This window comes from Sorex araneus, chromosome 5, assembly GCF_027595985.1.
Source record: "Sorex araneus isolate mSorAra2 chromosome 5, mSorAra2.pri, whole genome shotgun sequence".
Lineage (NCBI taxonomy): Eukaryota > Metazoa > Chordata > Mammalia > Eulipotyphla > Soricidae > Sorex > Sorex araneus.
In genome coordinates, this window is record NC_073306.1 from 115844733 (window position 1) to 115860145 (window position 15413).

General features: G+C 51.7%; 1 protein-coding gene across 4 annotated transcripts in view; it reads right to left on the reverse strand.

Annotated features, from left to right (window-relative positions):
* Positions 1-15413, reverse strand: part of BCL2L1 (BCL2 like 1) — a 53494-nt gene that overhangs the window by 37665 nt on the left and 416 nt on the right. The window contains exons 1-2 of one of the 4 annotated variants that reach the window (XM_055138194.1): positions 14519-14983; positions 13530-14208 (exon numbers count right to left, since the gene is read on the reverse strand). In XM_055138194.1, coding sequence (XP_054994169.1) covers positions 13530-14096 — 567 coding nt within the window. In that variant the 5' untranslated portion in view covers positions 14097-14208; positions 14519-14983. Of the gene's footprint in view, positions 1-13529; positions 14227-14518; positions 14984-15413 lie in introns of those variants that run through there. The other 3 variants (XM_055138192.1, XM_055138195.1, XM_055138193.1) reach the window with 3 other exon arrangements.

The window sequence follows — 15413 nt, forward strand, 5'->3', positions numbered from 1 at the left end:
ATGGAATTTCTCCCAAGGAGACACCAGGGAGACACCAGAAATACCAGCAGCAGCTGCTGCCTGGGAGGACCGGGGCCTCCCAAACACCCAACAGATTCTTCCTCCCCCTCCATCATCTCCTTATATCACACGGCTACGGGAAGGTGAGGAGGGAATGGCTAGGTATGCCCAGGCTATCCCTAGGGCTCTCTCTCCCCCTCTCTCTCTCTCCTTCTCTCTCTCCCCCCTCCCTCTCTCTCCTCTCTTTCCCCTCTCCTCCCCCTCTCCCTTCCTCCTTCTCACTCTCTCCCGTGAACCTCCAGGGAAGAAGCTTGTGAACTCGATTTGCCTCCCACCAACTCTCTTGAGAGAGACAGAAGGGGACGGAGGCGGAGCACATGGGGGAGGAAGAGGAGAAGCCTGATTGGTCCTTTCCTCCGTTGGGCAAGAAGCCTGCACGCTGGCTATGGTGTGTATTCTTCCCTCAGGGGAATGCCTCTGTACCTTTTGGACCCACGAAACTTCAGAGGAGAGACTGGCAGGGCTCTGAACTGCAAGCTAAGCTAACGATTTCTAAGCGCTGTAACTAGGTCATCAGGTTCCTGGAGAAGCCAGCTGTGGTGGGGGGATGGGGAGGGAAATTCTGCAGCCTACCAAGATCCCTACTTCCCTTAAGGCACCGCCCTCCCCGAAATCTGCACCTGCTTCCAAGCTGACCCCTCCCCCCAGCTGGGCCCAGCTGTCAACGGCTCCCAGTGCTCCGCCCCTACCCCAACCAGGGGCTTCGTGGGCAGCAGGCACCTTACTGCTACCTGAGCCCTTCCGGGCTGTGGGGCAGGGAAGAAGTGGCCTCTCCGGGGGGCTCCACAGGGGCCGAGAGAAACTGGGTCCCTGTGGGTCTGCCTAGGGCACCCTCCTGGTGTTGTTGCTGCAGGTGGCATGAAACAGGTGATGTTTACCCTGCCGAGTCCAGAGTTGCCAAAAGGCTTCAATCAAGTCTTTGAATCTGCACCTGGACTGAAGCCCCAAAATAACAACCAGGGCAGCTTACCTGAGCCACAGGTCACAGGTGCCTCTGGCTTTTAAATCTCCCTGCAGTTCAGCGAGCAGTGCCCTGGATGGCAAAGGGCTCTCTTTCCCGGGTTCCTGGAGGCCCGGGTTCGACTCACTGGTGCCCGCCACCTCTCCCCACCAGCCCAGCCCACTCTGCACAGACGCCTCCCTCCACATCCATCATCCCTCTCTTTTTTTTTTTTTTTTTTTTTTTGCTTTTTGGGTCACACCCAGCGATGCTCAGGGGTTACTCCTGGCTCTGCACTCAGGAATTACTCCTGGCGGTGCTTGGGGGACCATATGGGATGCCGGGGATCGAACCCGGGGCGGCTGCGTGCAAGGCAAACGCCCTACCCGCTGTGCTATCACTCCGGCCCCCATCATCCCTCTCTTTGCCTTTGACCAGTTTGACTGCCGGCCTAGAACCTCTTCAGCTCGACCTAGTCTGTCTCGTTTCCCAAATGCTTAATAAACATTTCATCCTCCAGGTCTGTCTGTGCTTCTTAGTTACCAGGCCTGACCTTGCCAAAGCCTTTTCACTGCCTGAAAGTATTTATGCTCCACATCTTCCTAATAGGCAACCGTGTCTACCACTGGCTGAACATGCAGAATGCCTGGCCCTGTGCCGGGTGGGCAACACAGCTCCTCACTCACTCAACCAATCTGATCTCCTGTGTGCCATGTGCCCTGCTCCGTGCTGGGGATGAAGGAGGAAAAGGAGACAAAGCCTCACACGCCAGGAGCTAACATTTGCTGGAAGAGACAGACAATCAGTATACATGTAAACATGCATGATCTCTAGAGAGGGGGCTTAAATCAGTGGTCTTCAACCTTTTTTACAACGGAGGATGGGCCTTATCTGAGCACCAGTCTGCAAACTACACTGCAGTAGACCAGTGGTTTTCAACCTTTTTGATCTTGCGGCTGGACCAGGCAGTGAACACCATTAACCTACATACAAGACATGGTTGGATCCAGGGAAAGAGCGACCAAGGCAGAAGAAACACCGAAAGTCTACGCAGAAGAGATCGCTATTATTGTCAATTTACAGAGTTGGAAACTGAAGGCACAAAGCCACAGAGAAAGCTAATATTCCAATCTCCAATAACATCTCCTCTTCTAGATACTTCCCATTGACGAATGGCACAGAAGGCGGCTCTGGGTTGGATATGCACTGGCCAAAGGAGAGGTACTGATGACAGAGGCTGAGACTGGCAGCTCCTGGATTAAGTCATCAATTGATGAGCTGTGGTGGAAGAAGCCTACCTGACAGAGGTCTGAGACCCACTTGGGGAAGGAAGTCAGTGGCTCTCATCTCTTCCACTTCTTTTTGGTGGGGGAGGCACAACCAGCAATGCTCGGGGGTTACTCCTGGCTTCGTACTCAGGGATCGAACCCGGGTCAGCAGCATGCAAGAGAAACGCCCAGCCTTCTGTACTATGGCTGGGGGCCTGATCTCTTCCACCGTTTGTTTTGCTTTGGTTTTGCTTTTTGGGTCACACCTGGTGATGCACAGGGGTCACTCCAGGCTCTGCACTCAGGAATTACTCTCTTCCACTTCTGGACCTGGCACAAACCCTACAGATTTGACAGCATGCCTGAAGCCATTCACCAAGTTCTGGGGGTCTCTTCCTACCACTTCAAACAAGTTTATTTCCTTAAGAGGTATTTTTGTAGCCTCACCTGAATCTAATACCAATCTCCCCTGCCTTGCCATGTTCACTGAGAAGACTGCCTGAGCCCTGGCCAAGCCTGGGCCTGTGCTACGTAGTAAGGGTGTAAGAAGTCAGTTCAGGCCCCAGCAAAGCCAAGACACAGCAGCATGAAGGTAGGCTTTGGCCACAGATATTCAATGCCAAACCCCGCTCTGTCTCTTATGAGGAGTGTTATTCTGGAACTTCTTCAAGGTCTGTATTCTCCATCTTCACACCAGAGTTGTAAGACCCAAACAAGGTGATTATATCAAGGGATGAATAATACACCTGACCCAGAGCAACATTCCACACACAGAATCTATTATTACTAAGAACAACGCCTCTTTGCATTCTAGTCTCTCCTTAAAGCCAGGCTTATTCTGGTAGCTTAGAATTAGTCTCCCAGTTTTATTAAGAATTTGCAGTCCATGTCCATATAGACCGAACATGATGGCCACTCAATACCTCTATTGCAAACCACAACACCCAAAAGGAGAGAGAGAACAAGAGGGAATGCCCTGCCACAGGGGCAGGGAGGGATGAAGGGGACGGGGTGGGGGTGGTGGGAGAGATACTGGGACCATTGGTGGTGGAAAATGGGCACTGGTGGAGGGATGGGTACTAGACCAATGTATGACTGAAATGCAAGCATGAAAGTTTGTAAGTCTGTAGCTGTATCTCGTGGTAATTCCCTAATAAAAAATTTTTTAAAAAATTTGCAGTTCAGGTACACTGGAGCAATAGCACAATGGGTAGGGTGTTTGTCTTTGTTTGTCTTGCACGTGGCCGACCCGAGTTCAATTCCTGTCCCTCTCGGAGAGCCTGGCAAGCTACCCGTGGCGTATTCGATGTGCCAAAAAACAGTAACAAGTCTCACAATGGAGACGTTACTGGTGCCCGCTCCAGCAAATCGATGAACAACTAGACGACAGTGCTACAGTGCAGTCCAGGGGCTGGAGAAATAGCACAGCGGGTAGGGCATTTGCTTTGCACGAGGCTGACCTGGGTTTGATTCCCAGCATCCCATATGGTCCCCCGAGCACCACCAGGAGTAATCCCTGTGCATTGCTGGGTATGACCCAAAAAAGGAAAAAAAAAAATTGCAGTCCATTTGCCTAGTGTCACCACCAGCAAGAGATCAAGTTATAACAGTGAATCTGTGCCCAGAATCTTCCTTATGGGTATGCTGAGGGGCATCAATACACACCATCAGGAACCTGCCTGGTGTATCTGGAAGGCTGACACTGAGTGAACAGAGGCCACACACAGCCCGATTCAAGTGTGTAAACGCTGGGACCCAGTCCCACTCACCACAGCATCCACAGTAGCCCGGCCTCCATCACTTAGCGTGTACAAAACACTCAACGGCACTTAAGGAGTCAACAAACCAAACAAAGAGCCGAGGACAGTTTCAAGCAAGGAGGCAGGGAATATTGATCACATTGGGTTAAAAACTGAAACAGAGGAGCCGGACAGATAGTACGGTGAGGACACTTGCCTTGTACACAGCTGACCCAGGTTCAATCCCGGCATCTCATGTGGTCCCCCAGGCCCGCCCAGAGTGATTCCCGAGCACAGAGCAAGGAGTGACCCCTGAGCATCGCCGAGTGTGGTCCCCAAACAAACAACTGAAACAGATTCTCAGTTTGACCCCACACCTGACTGTGGGAGAAGCCCCCTTGGCTAAATTTCCTTCCTGTGATGGGTCTCGGCATACCCAAGACCATGGAATACAAAGATACAAAGAAAAGTCAGAGTTAGGAAGTCAAATAGCCCAAAAGAGTTTGAATTCCAGGTCCTTTGGGTATTAGCATGAGGCCTAAGTGAACACGCCACCTTTTCCTCAGCCTCGGTTTTCTTCACCAGAACTTGGAAGATGACACCCACTACATCTTGTGAATTGTTTCTTCCCCTTTTTTGGTTTGGGGCCAGTGGTGCTCAGGGATCAATCCTGGCAGGACTCAAAAGCCAGATGGGGTGCCAGGGATTGAAATGGGTCAGCCTCATGCAAGGCACACGTCTGAACCCCTACCTACCTCCCCAGGTCCCCACCTCGTGAGTTTTTAAGAAGTGTTAGAGATAAAGAACAGGCTCTGGGTTCAGGCAGACCTGCTTTCCAACCCTGATGCTGCCTCTGCTAAGGAGCCCTCCCAAATCTGTGTCCTTAATGATAAGGCTGTTGGTGTGATAAGTGACGTTTGGTAAAAAGCCTGTCACATACTGAGCACTGGAGATGTGCCAACGTCATCCAGACACCGGGGCAGTTGGAGGAGGGGCGTGCGGCAGGGTTTAAAGTGGGAGCTTGGAAGCTCCCTTTCCAGGCTCTGCCATGGACCCACTGTGCCACCCTGCCCAAGTTGCTTAGTTTTATTTATACTGATTTGTATTGACTTATTTTTTGCACTGCCAGTGTCAGTAGTCATACAATGCAAGGCAAATGATCAACCTTGGAGCTAACATCCGCAGCCCCTTGCATACACTGCTTAACTTCTCTGTACCTCAGTTTCCTCATTTACAAAATGGGGATAATAATAGTATCTACTTCAGACTGTTTCTGCGAGAATGGAATAAATTAATACATATAAAGCACTCTGAACAATGCCTGGCACAGAGTAAGCACTTGATAAATGTTAGGTGCTATTAATAGCAATGTTAACAATAATACTAATCACCAAGTGGAATCAGAGGGAGGGACTGTTTAATCCTGGGACATGGGCATCCCATGGAATAATCCCAGGGAAGTCCCTGGGCAGCTGTTTGCAGGCAAGTTCTCATCCAGCCCCTGAAAGGCTACTGTGGAGCAGACAGGAGGCCAGGGGCTCCTGAACAAAATCCCAGTCCTGCTGACCAGGAGACCAGCCTCTGGGGAGGCAAGTCAGGCTCCCTGGAAGGGACACAGTGTTCCCAGCCCCGCCTGACTGGGGAACAAAGGCACGTGTGTGTGGCCAGGGAGGAGGGAGGGGAATGTTTCCTTTTCAAGAGCGGAACAAAGGATCTGAGGCATAGTTGAGAGCTTTCCAATCCCCTCCCAGGCCAGCTCCCATTCCTCAGATGATTGTCCAACAAGGTTTTCAACCTTCTAGTTTCCTCCTCAAAGGTGACTGGGGGGGAAGGGCGGCAGCTCTGCCTCACTCCACCCTGTCACCCACCGCCAAGAGGCAGGATTTGTGTGTGCCTGACCTGAAGAAGGCTCAAGGTGTCTGTCCGGTGCGGGAGTGGCTGGGACCCCTTGGGAGAAAACGGGTTAAAAGATGGTCAAAGGCACTGAAGTGACCAGTGTCATGTCCCTCTAAAGGGGACACAGTCTGAAACTGCTACCGAGCACGGGAGCCATAGAGAGAGAGAACCCATGATTTCAAACCAAGCCTTCTATCGTGGGGCTTCTGGGAAAGGTTTGAGGGAACTAAGTGGAAATGCATTTTCTAAATCTTAACGGGATTGTGAGCTGATTAAAAAAAAAAAGCTACGTGAAGGGTGAGGGTGCGGAAAAAAAGAATGACAGAGAAAAAGGCAGGACATGTAGGGGAAAAAAAAAGTAGCGAGTGGGAGTGGTGGAGAGCCTCTAGGGACATTACTTTCCAGTTTCCACACTCTTGCCAGCAGGAATTCGGCTCCAGAGCTGGGACAGGAAGCAGTCCATGGAAGTCATTGCAATGGTATTTCCTGAAGAGCCAGAGAAAAACCTCTAGTTCCGAGGGGAGCTCTGGAGTCTGCCCAGAAAACCCTGTAGCCTGGAACTCGCTGGAAGGCTCCAGCTTGGCCGAGAGTCTGATCGGGGATGAAACCAAGTCCAAGGAGGTCCCAAAGGCCGTTTCTTTCTACAAAAATGCTATTTGCAAAAATCAATATGTAATAAATGGGAAGCCAGCCGATGTGACTGAAGAAGACCTAGGATGTGGGGGCTGTTTGCGGCTGATGAGTTACCAGTCTGAAAGCCTGAAGACAAGAATTGGTTCACTAAATCTTCAGGAAAAGGAGGAACAGAGCGAGGAGCTATTATTATTGCTCCTTTTATTATTATTAAAAGAGAAAGACTTGCCCAAGGTCACACAGCAAGTAATACGTCTAGATTTGGAAACTCAAATCCTGCATTGTCTTTCTGATATAACCTTGGGCAAGTCAGTTCATCTTTCTCAACCCATTTCCCTCCAGTGAGGCAGACAACACCCATCCTGCTTACCTCCAATTCAGCCAAGGTCGACACGTACTCCGCAAGCTGTACAGTACTACATACATGTGAAGTAGGATTGTGGGGTCATCGGTCTCCAGTGTCTCACCCTACCTTGACACTGGAACTCTCTTAGGGTGGCAGTTTTGGACGGGAAAGAGCCACCCGGAAACATACCTCATGTGATACCCATCCCAGGGGTGGAAGTTGCCAGAAGGCCAGTGAGAGGCAGGTTTCCTGTCCATGCCAACCCTCCATTCTCACAGAGGACGCCAGGCTGGCAGCGCACAGCTCCACCCTGCACGCGTGAGAGTAAACCTGGGACTGTTTCCACCCAAGATCAGAGCTTATACCAACATGGCGGCGGGGGGGGGGGGCGGGCAAGACAGGAACATGGTTAGGGTTTGCCAGCCTCAAGGATATGAAAAGGAGATGTAAGGAAAAGAGAAAGGATGCTGAAGGGTTTGTGAGTGGGTCTCTGGCGTGATTTATATAGTGAAGAGTTAAAACTTACGTCAAAAGCATGGCACCAGATCTCTGCCTCCCAGGACACCTCACGGGGTCTCTACCATGTTTCCGAGAGGCTGAGACACAGACAGCCACAGGGACTAGACACAGGGACTGGAACTCAGATATGCTGCAGTTCTTCAGGCAGAAATACTGCTTATAGTAGACACCACTGAAGGAGAGAATGCTTCCGGGAGAACATCTATTTTATTTCGGCCTGATCTATGATCTCACAGGGAAAAAAAAAGTCTGGCTTCTGGGGCCTGAGAGATAGGACAGAGGGGTGGGTATTTGCCTGGTATGTGGCCGACTCAGGTTCCATTGCTAGCATCCCATATGGTCTCCCGAGCACCACCAGGAGCAATCCCTGAGTGCAGAGCCAGGAGGAAGCCCTAAGCATTGCCAGGTGTGATCCCCGCCCCCCACAAAAAAAATCAGAAAAACAAAAGTGTGGCTTCTGAGATGAGCAGACACATCCATAAGCCATGTGCAAGCCAAGTTTTATTCCGTAGTCTCTTCACCACTTCCACCTCGATCTTCCGATCCAAGCCTCTATCCTTTCTTACCTGGAGTTTGCACCAGCATCTTTTCTGGGTTCCCTGATGCCATCCTTCCCCTGCTCTAAATCTTTTCCTGGCTTCTCTCCCTCTCTCTCATGGCTTCAATTTCTCTTGGCTTCAACCAAAGCCAAGTCCTCCTCATGATTACCAACACCTCATGTGAACTGGTCCTTGGAAGCCTCTCTCCTCCCCCCACTCTCCCTCTCTGTCCACACGGACCTGGATCACGTTGAACACATTAAGCAGACCCCCGAGTCTGCCGTCTCCGCTTTACATTCTCTTTCCACAGGTCCCACATCATTCGCCTCCTCAGTCCCTCAGAGCCTGGGCTGGAATACTGGTTTTTAGGTGCAGCCCTGTTTCCCTTGCTGGGCACGCCCTATGTCTCAACCCACTCTATTTTCTTCGTGGATGTATGTGTTAAGTGTCTGTACATATAATTAGATGCTTATTGTTTTTCCCCATTAGACTATGAGCTCTCTAAGGACAGAAGCTTAGGATTTCCTGGGGGAAGGGGGTGGCGGCGGTGGGTGCTACACTAGTACACAGGGGATCGTACTGGGCTGAGGATCAAATCCAGGCTTCCTGGATACAAAACAAGTGCTTCGGCCCCTTGAGCTATTCCTTAGCTGAGAAGCTTTATTTTCTTTATGGCTGTTCTCTTGATGGCTGTACCCCTAGTACCTAGGACAGACTGGCACACAGCAAAAACTTCAAAACATCACTTGAGTTCAGGAATAACTGATTAGAAAAAGGGCGATTCCCATTATTATTATCCTGGCTTGTTCAGTGTATTTCTTCAGATATTTAGTGGGCATTGTGGGAGTGACCCCTGAGCACAGAGCTTGGAGTAAGCCTGAAACACTGCCAGGTGTGGCACAAAAACAAAAACTAAAAAAAAAAGAAATTTAGTGGGCATCTGTTTCCCTAGGAACCTATGCCCAAGCTCAGTGCCCAGAAAGCTCTTACACCTGGCAGATCCATGGCAATGCTAGAAACGTCTTCTTCAGACCAATTTGAACTCGACCGCTGTTACTGTCCGATCACCTAATCCAGTTCTTCTGGGTGCTGTGCCAACAAAAAGGCTTAGCCCCTCTCCCCTCCGATACTTGGAGCCAATGATCATATTCTCCTGAGTCTTCTCTTCCCCAGGCTGAAACAAAAGGACCCAGTGGGACTGTCTGGCTCCAGCTGGCCAACTGGGAATGGGGAAGACCGAACGTGGGCTTGCAGGGACAGAGAAGATCCAGGAGCGGAGTGACTCCTTCAAAGAAAAGAGTGTCCTTCGGGAGGACTCCATGGAATCAGTCTGGGGCCGGGGCCGGGGGCCCTGCTAATTAAAGGAGCAGGTTATGTTTCCGTACAACAGTGGCTCTCTGGGAATTACTCTAAAATCTGAGAAAACCATGGCTGCTAAAGCAAGCTCAAAGTTCGAAGGCTCGGCATGCTGCAAAGTCAAGGGGACCAAATACAAGAGGAGGTGCAAGCCGCCCACCAGCCTCAGGACAAATCCCTGTTGGGGCAGGGACAGCTGACAAGTGCTGCTTCCTCCAGCCCAAACAAATCCGGTGGCTGCCCACACGAAAGTCAAGAAGTCCCTCGGGGTGCTGCTGGCACCCCTGAAAAACTACCCGGGTAATTTTCAAAGAAGCTGAAGAGCTTCATGGCACTCCCAGGGAACTCGGCCCTAGAAGGTCTAGAAAACCCAGTGATGGCAAGAGTGCTTTAAGAGCAACCTCAAATGTACTTCCAGAAGAACCGGGTGTTTTGAGGGGGAGCCCCCGAAACACTTGTACTTCATTTGGGACCTGAATGAGAATACTAAAAATTTCCACGTTTGGGGTTTCTAATGGGGTTTCCCCAAGAAAACCACAGAATTGCCAACAGCTGTCGGTGAGATGTTTGAGCTAAGCACATCTCCATACCCAAGGTGCCAGAGTAGGCAGAATGAAACCAACAGAAACTAGAAGACCAGAGAGCCGTGCAAGCTGGAAATTTATATTTTCTCTTCATTGCTCTCAACCATGGTGTTTCCACCAAACTCGGGGGGGTTCCCGGGGGCAGTTATTCCCAATGGCTTGGCCAACCTGGGCCCTTGCCCCATGATTGTCCACATTCACACTGGAAAGCCCCAGAATCACTCTCTCCCAGTGGGGGAGGGTACATCAGACACCACTCGAGGTGACTATCTTAGAAGCCTGGTTTCTCGAGATACTCTGGGGGCAAAGTTCAGTTTCCAGAGGCAGGTCGCTCATTTATTGAAAGAGGTAGCTGCACCCTACAATTAAGGCACAAGAAGAGTTTTTGTTCTAGATCCTTTACTAGAGTTCAGCCATGGCAGCCAGCTGCCATTATTCCACTTTATAGGTGGAAAGACGGACTGACAAGAGAGAAACAGGTCCAGCATGTCACCAGGTGACTCCAGGCAGGCGGCAGCGTGGCTCTGAGTATGGAACTCCAGTCCTGGGGGCACCACCTACGGTGAAGTAGGCATACCTGGGTCAGGCTACCTCTTCCCACGTGCACGCCATCCTCACCTACTGGTAAGACCTGAGAGGGTTATTAACAATTAAAATTTAAAAAATAATAAATAAGCCCTAGCAAAAAGCCTACTATGACTGTGCAAAACCCTGGTACCAACTTGAGTTTTGCCAGAATCAGATTCAGGGGCTGTCCACACATCTTTGGAAACCTGCTACCGGTGGCAAAGGTACAGTTCTTCCTGCAAAACTACCGGAACAATGCCAGGACCATAGCCCAGAGGGGGCAACTCCACAGTCATGTCCTACTTGGTCGTAGAGCATCCCTGGCTTTCCATGCCCATATGTCAAGGTCACTTTATTCCTCCTAGGACAATCTGATACTAATGGAAAGAGTATAGGCTTTGAGGTAGGCCAATCTAGACATAAATTCTCACTTCATTATAGGCTGAGGGACCCCTGGGGGTCAGCCACTTAGCTACTAGGAGTTTCACTTGTCAACTGGGAATCTACTGTTGGAATATGTGTGGAAGACAGGAAGCAGCAAGTCACTTCTGTGAAGGAAGACACCACGTCTGGCTTATGGCTAGCATCTAGCACAGCGCCTGCCTCCTAGTTAGATGTGCAAATAAATTTTGTCTGCTTAAATAAAAGACCTAACACAATGCCTAACATCTAAGATGTACTCCATAAAAGCTAATTTCCTTTCCCTTTCCTACTGGGATGCTAAATTTAGAGCATTCCCTAGGGTGGGATGGCTCATAACTCCTACACTCATCGATCCCCGAGCACAGCCTCCAGGAAGGTTAGGAGATATCACTGCAGTCGCCAGTTTGTGTGCAGCTCAAAAAGGATGGCACCTGAAAAGGAAGTGGGCAGGTCACCGCTACCCAAAGGATCCCGGGTCAAATGTCTTTTACCTCCTGGCTTCAGGGAGAATGTTAGCCCAGAAATGGTTCTAACATAACTGGCTCTTCTGCACACATCCCCTCTGTTCACCAAGAGGAAGTAACATATGGTATGTTGTCCAACGGGCTCAGATAATTCTTCGGCAAAGACACAGAAGATGGAATTTCAATCTCATGGCAATCTGAAGACGTTGCCAAGCTTCCCTGTGTCAGAAACCGCTTTCCACACACAATACCAAGTGGCTGGCAAGCCTCTAGTCTGGGTACCGCCCTCTGCAGAGGCTGGTTGGCAGACCAGGCACCTCTCTCAGACTGCCTTTTGCTAATAGCTGGCAACAACCACTTTGATATCATGACCACTGGCCAAAGACAATAGTCAGGCAAAGTGGGCAAATGGCCCAAGACTACTTGGAGATGCCTTAGAGGGTGTGTCTGAAGCCCTGGAATCCTGTCCCTCCTGTAATCAGCTGAACAAATATTTGCCCCCAAAGAGATTCAAAGCAGGAGGGAATAAGAGAGGTCACGGCACAAACCTACAGGAACTATTTAATCATTTATTCCCCCAGGGAGTTCATTTACAGAATGACTTTCAAGTCTGGTCAGCCTTAGCTTGAGAGCCCTCCACCTCTACCTCCCCAGTCATCTGACCTCTATTGACTTGACCCCTCTGACTCCTACAAGTTCTGGCAGCAGGGAAGACCTGATGAAGTTGCAAAGAAATGGGAAATAAGGCAGGGGGTGGAGTCCCAGGACAAACTAGCTCAGTGGTTTGAACTGAAGTGCCTGCCACGCCCTAGGCCCAGCCTATGGATAACTGCATTCCTGCCATTCCTGAGTCCATGGTGCATGGCCCCTTCCATCTCAGCTCCTTCAATAGATGACTTATTTTCTACAGCCTGTTCATTTCTTCTGGGCATTGAGAAACAGAACACCTCTCATAAGCCCTGCACCTCCCGTTTAAGCAGGGTGATAAGGAGGAAATACGACTGAGTTCACTGCAGAAGAGCAAAAATTGCCTATAGTGACCAAGGGTAAATAATTCCAATTAGTGATGGGCAGAATTCTCCCACACTGGGAAAGAAATGAGGCTTGACTCCCCGGACCCACAGTGTGTCTGGGACCGGTAACGACGACTACAGCAAACTTATTCTAGTGGCAGAGTTAGTTTGCACTGTGTCCATGTTATCTCCAAGATTTACAATACTCTGCAAGGCTCAGAGAACTTGGACATTTTTTTTTCCCCTGTGAATGAAACAGAGGTGCAGGTAAACTGGTCTTGCTTACAAGGGCACAGCTAGTTAAATGTCAGGGCTGGAACTTACACCCATGTCAGTTTGTTTCTGGAGCCAGGTGCCACAACTGGGTTCTTGCTTTGCCAACAAACAGTGCTTGATGAAGAGGCCCCAGGGCCCTGGCCGGAAAGCAACAGGCAGAACAGCTGGAGCTCCCCAACCGACCCCAGGCAGTGAGGTGCAAAGTCCCGGGGCTTAATGTGTGACCCAGCAAGGGCTCTCTCCACAAACAATCCAGCCTTACAGAAAGTTGGTTGCACCCTCAAGAGCAAATGAATACAAGGGCACAGCACAAGCAGACCGGGCCCACTTACACTACCCTGAAGCCAGAATTCGCAGCAAGCCAATTCATCGAGCTATTCCTGCCTAGCCATGCCTGCTTTAGTACCACAGACACCAATTCTCTCTAAAGAAACCTGGTTTGGGGAAGGAAAGACTGGACATAGGACTGCCATCCCTGGGGAGTCAGAATGGAGGGGTTTGTGGGTCACTGAAGCTCTCTACCTTCTCCAGGCATTACACGAATTACCCCACTTTGCATCATGAGCCATTTTTTCCCAGTGTGAGGGGAAAACTGGACCCACTTCTTGCTCTCCCTGGTTCGAAGGTAAGTGAACATATGGGCTGTTTTCCTCTGCTGAGAAACTGGAACACACACACAACAGGAAGGATGCCTGGTCCTTCAAGAACTAGGACCATCTATGTTTCAGAAGTTCAGCTGCTTCGGGGCATGAGGCCAGTCACATCTCTCTAGCTATCAATATCCCCAATAATTACCCAGCACCACAAAGGTATGGAGAAAGGTATGTGTGTTCAGGGGAGGGGGTGGGAAAGAAATCTCTCAAGCTAGAGGCCAAAGAAAAGAGACAAAATAAGGGGTGCGCTTACCCAGCCGCCGTTCTCCTGGATCCAAGGCTCTAGGTGGTCATTCAGGTAAGTGGCCATCCAAGTTGCAATCCGACTCACCAATACCTGCATCTCCTTGTCTACGCTCTCCACGCACAGTGCCCCACCGAAGGAGAAAAAGGCCACAATGCGACCCCAGTTCACCCCATCCCGGAAGAGTTCATTCACTACCTGCTCAAAACTCTGATATGCTGTCCCTAGGGTGATGTGGAGCTGGGAGGTCAGGTCGCTGAATGCCCGCCGGTACCTTAGTTCAAACTCATCACCCGCCTCCCTCAGCGCTTGCTTTACTGCTGCCAGGGGGATCACCTCCCGGGCATCCAAACTGCTGCTGCTGTGGCCGGTGGCTCCATTCAACGCAGGGCTGTCCGCCAGGTGCCAAGATGGGTTGCCATTGATGGCACTGGGGGTCTCCATCTCCGATTCAGTCCCTTCGGGGGCCTCAGTTCTGTTCTCTTCCACATCACTAAATTGACTCCAGCTGTATCCTTTCTGGGAAAGCTTGTAGGAGAGAAAGTCAACCACCAGCTCCCGGTTACTCTGAGACATTTTTATAATAGGGATGGGCTCGACCAGTCCATTGTCCAAAACACCTGCTCACTTGCCGAGTCTGGTATCTGCTTATTGGTTCTCTTCTGTGATCCAAAGGCAAGAGAAGGTTCTGAAGGGAGAGAAAGAGCTTCAGGGGAAAAGAAAAATGATGAATATGCATGCCATTTACCCTACAACATCCCATTCCCCCTTCAGGTACCGGAACTGGTTCCTTTGTGGCTCTTTGAAAGGTCTGAGTCTGGCTTCCCAGAGCCCTTCAATGAAGTCAAATTGAAAGCACCAGCGGGCTCTGAATCATCACGACCGGCCTTCTTTAAAAAAAAAAAAAAACCAGCCTCCTCCTGGCCTTCTCCTCGCAGTCACCCCCCTCCCCACCGCACCCCTCCCCCGCAATCTCCCCCCACCCCCGCACCACCTACATTCAAAGCCGTCCCGGGCGACCGCGGGCAGGTGCAGCCCCCGGAAGATCTTTTGTATCCTAGGTCGGGAAAGGAGGTGGCAGAGGGGATGCCGGTAACTCCGCCGGCCTGCGGCGGCTGGCACAAAAAAGCAACTCCGGCTGGAGGGATCATGCGACCCGGCAGGCTGGGAGCCCAGGAGGCGACACAGGAATTACGAAGCTCGGGAGCCGGCCCCCTGGCCGGTTTCCTCTTCCATTGCCCGGATCCACGGCCTCCCTGCCACCCGGGAGCCCAGCCCCCTCGCTCCTGCACGCCCCTTGGCTCTCCGCCTCCTACAGGGAGCCGGGAGAACGCTCCCGCCGGCGGCGCGGCCCCGGGCCCGGCTTGTTTGTTTGTTTGCTTCGGGCTGCCTTTTTTTTTTTTTTTTTTTGCTAATCGCAGGACCCGCCCAGGGTGAGGCTTCCGAAACCCGGGAGCCACTTCGCAACGGGGCTCAAGGTTTCGCTGGGGGGCGGAGGGCGGACCTGCCGTCGGACTTCGGGAAGGCCATCCCCGGGCCTCTCCGAGAGGCCGCGGGCCGGGGACACCCCAGAAACGCCGCCGCTGTTCTCTGAATTCCCCGGAGGCCCTGGCCGTGGCGCAGGCGGCCGGCCGGCTCCTCCATTCCCCAGCACGGACACAATGGCCGCCGGCGCCCTGCACAAAGAGGGGGTGAGGGCCGGGCCTCTCCCCGGGTCAAGGTGGGAGGGGGCGGGGGGTCGAGGCCCCCCACCGCGGAGACCACGTTTTCCTGGGGGCAGGCCCCAGGCGGCTTCCCGGCGCGCACGGGAGGGCCTGGGGACCCGGGGGCTGCACCTCTCCGACGCCCGGGGTGGGTGGGCTGCGGCCTCGCGGCTTCTCCGGCGCGCCAGCC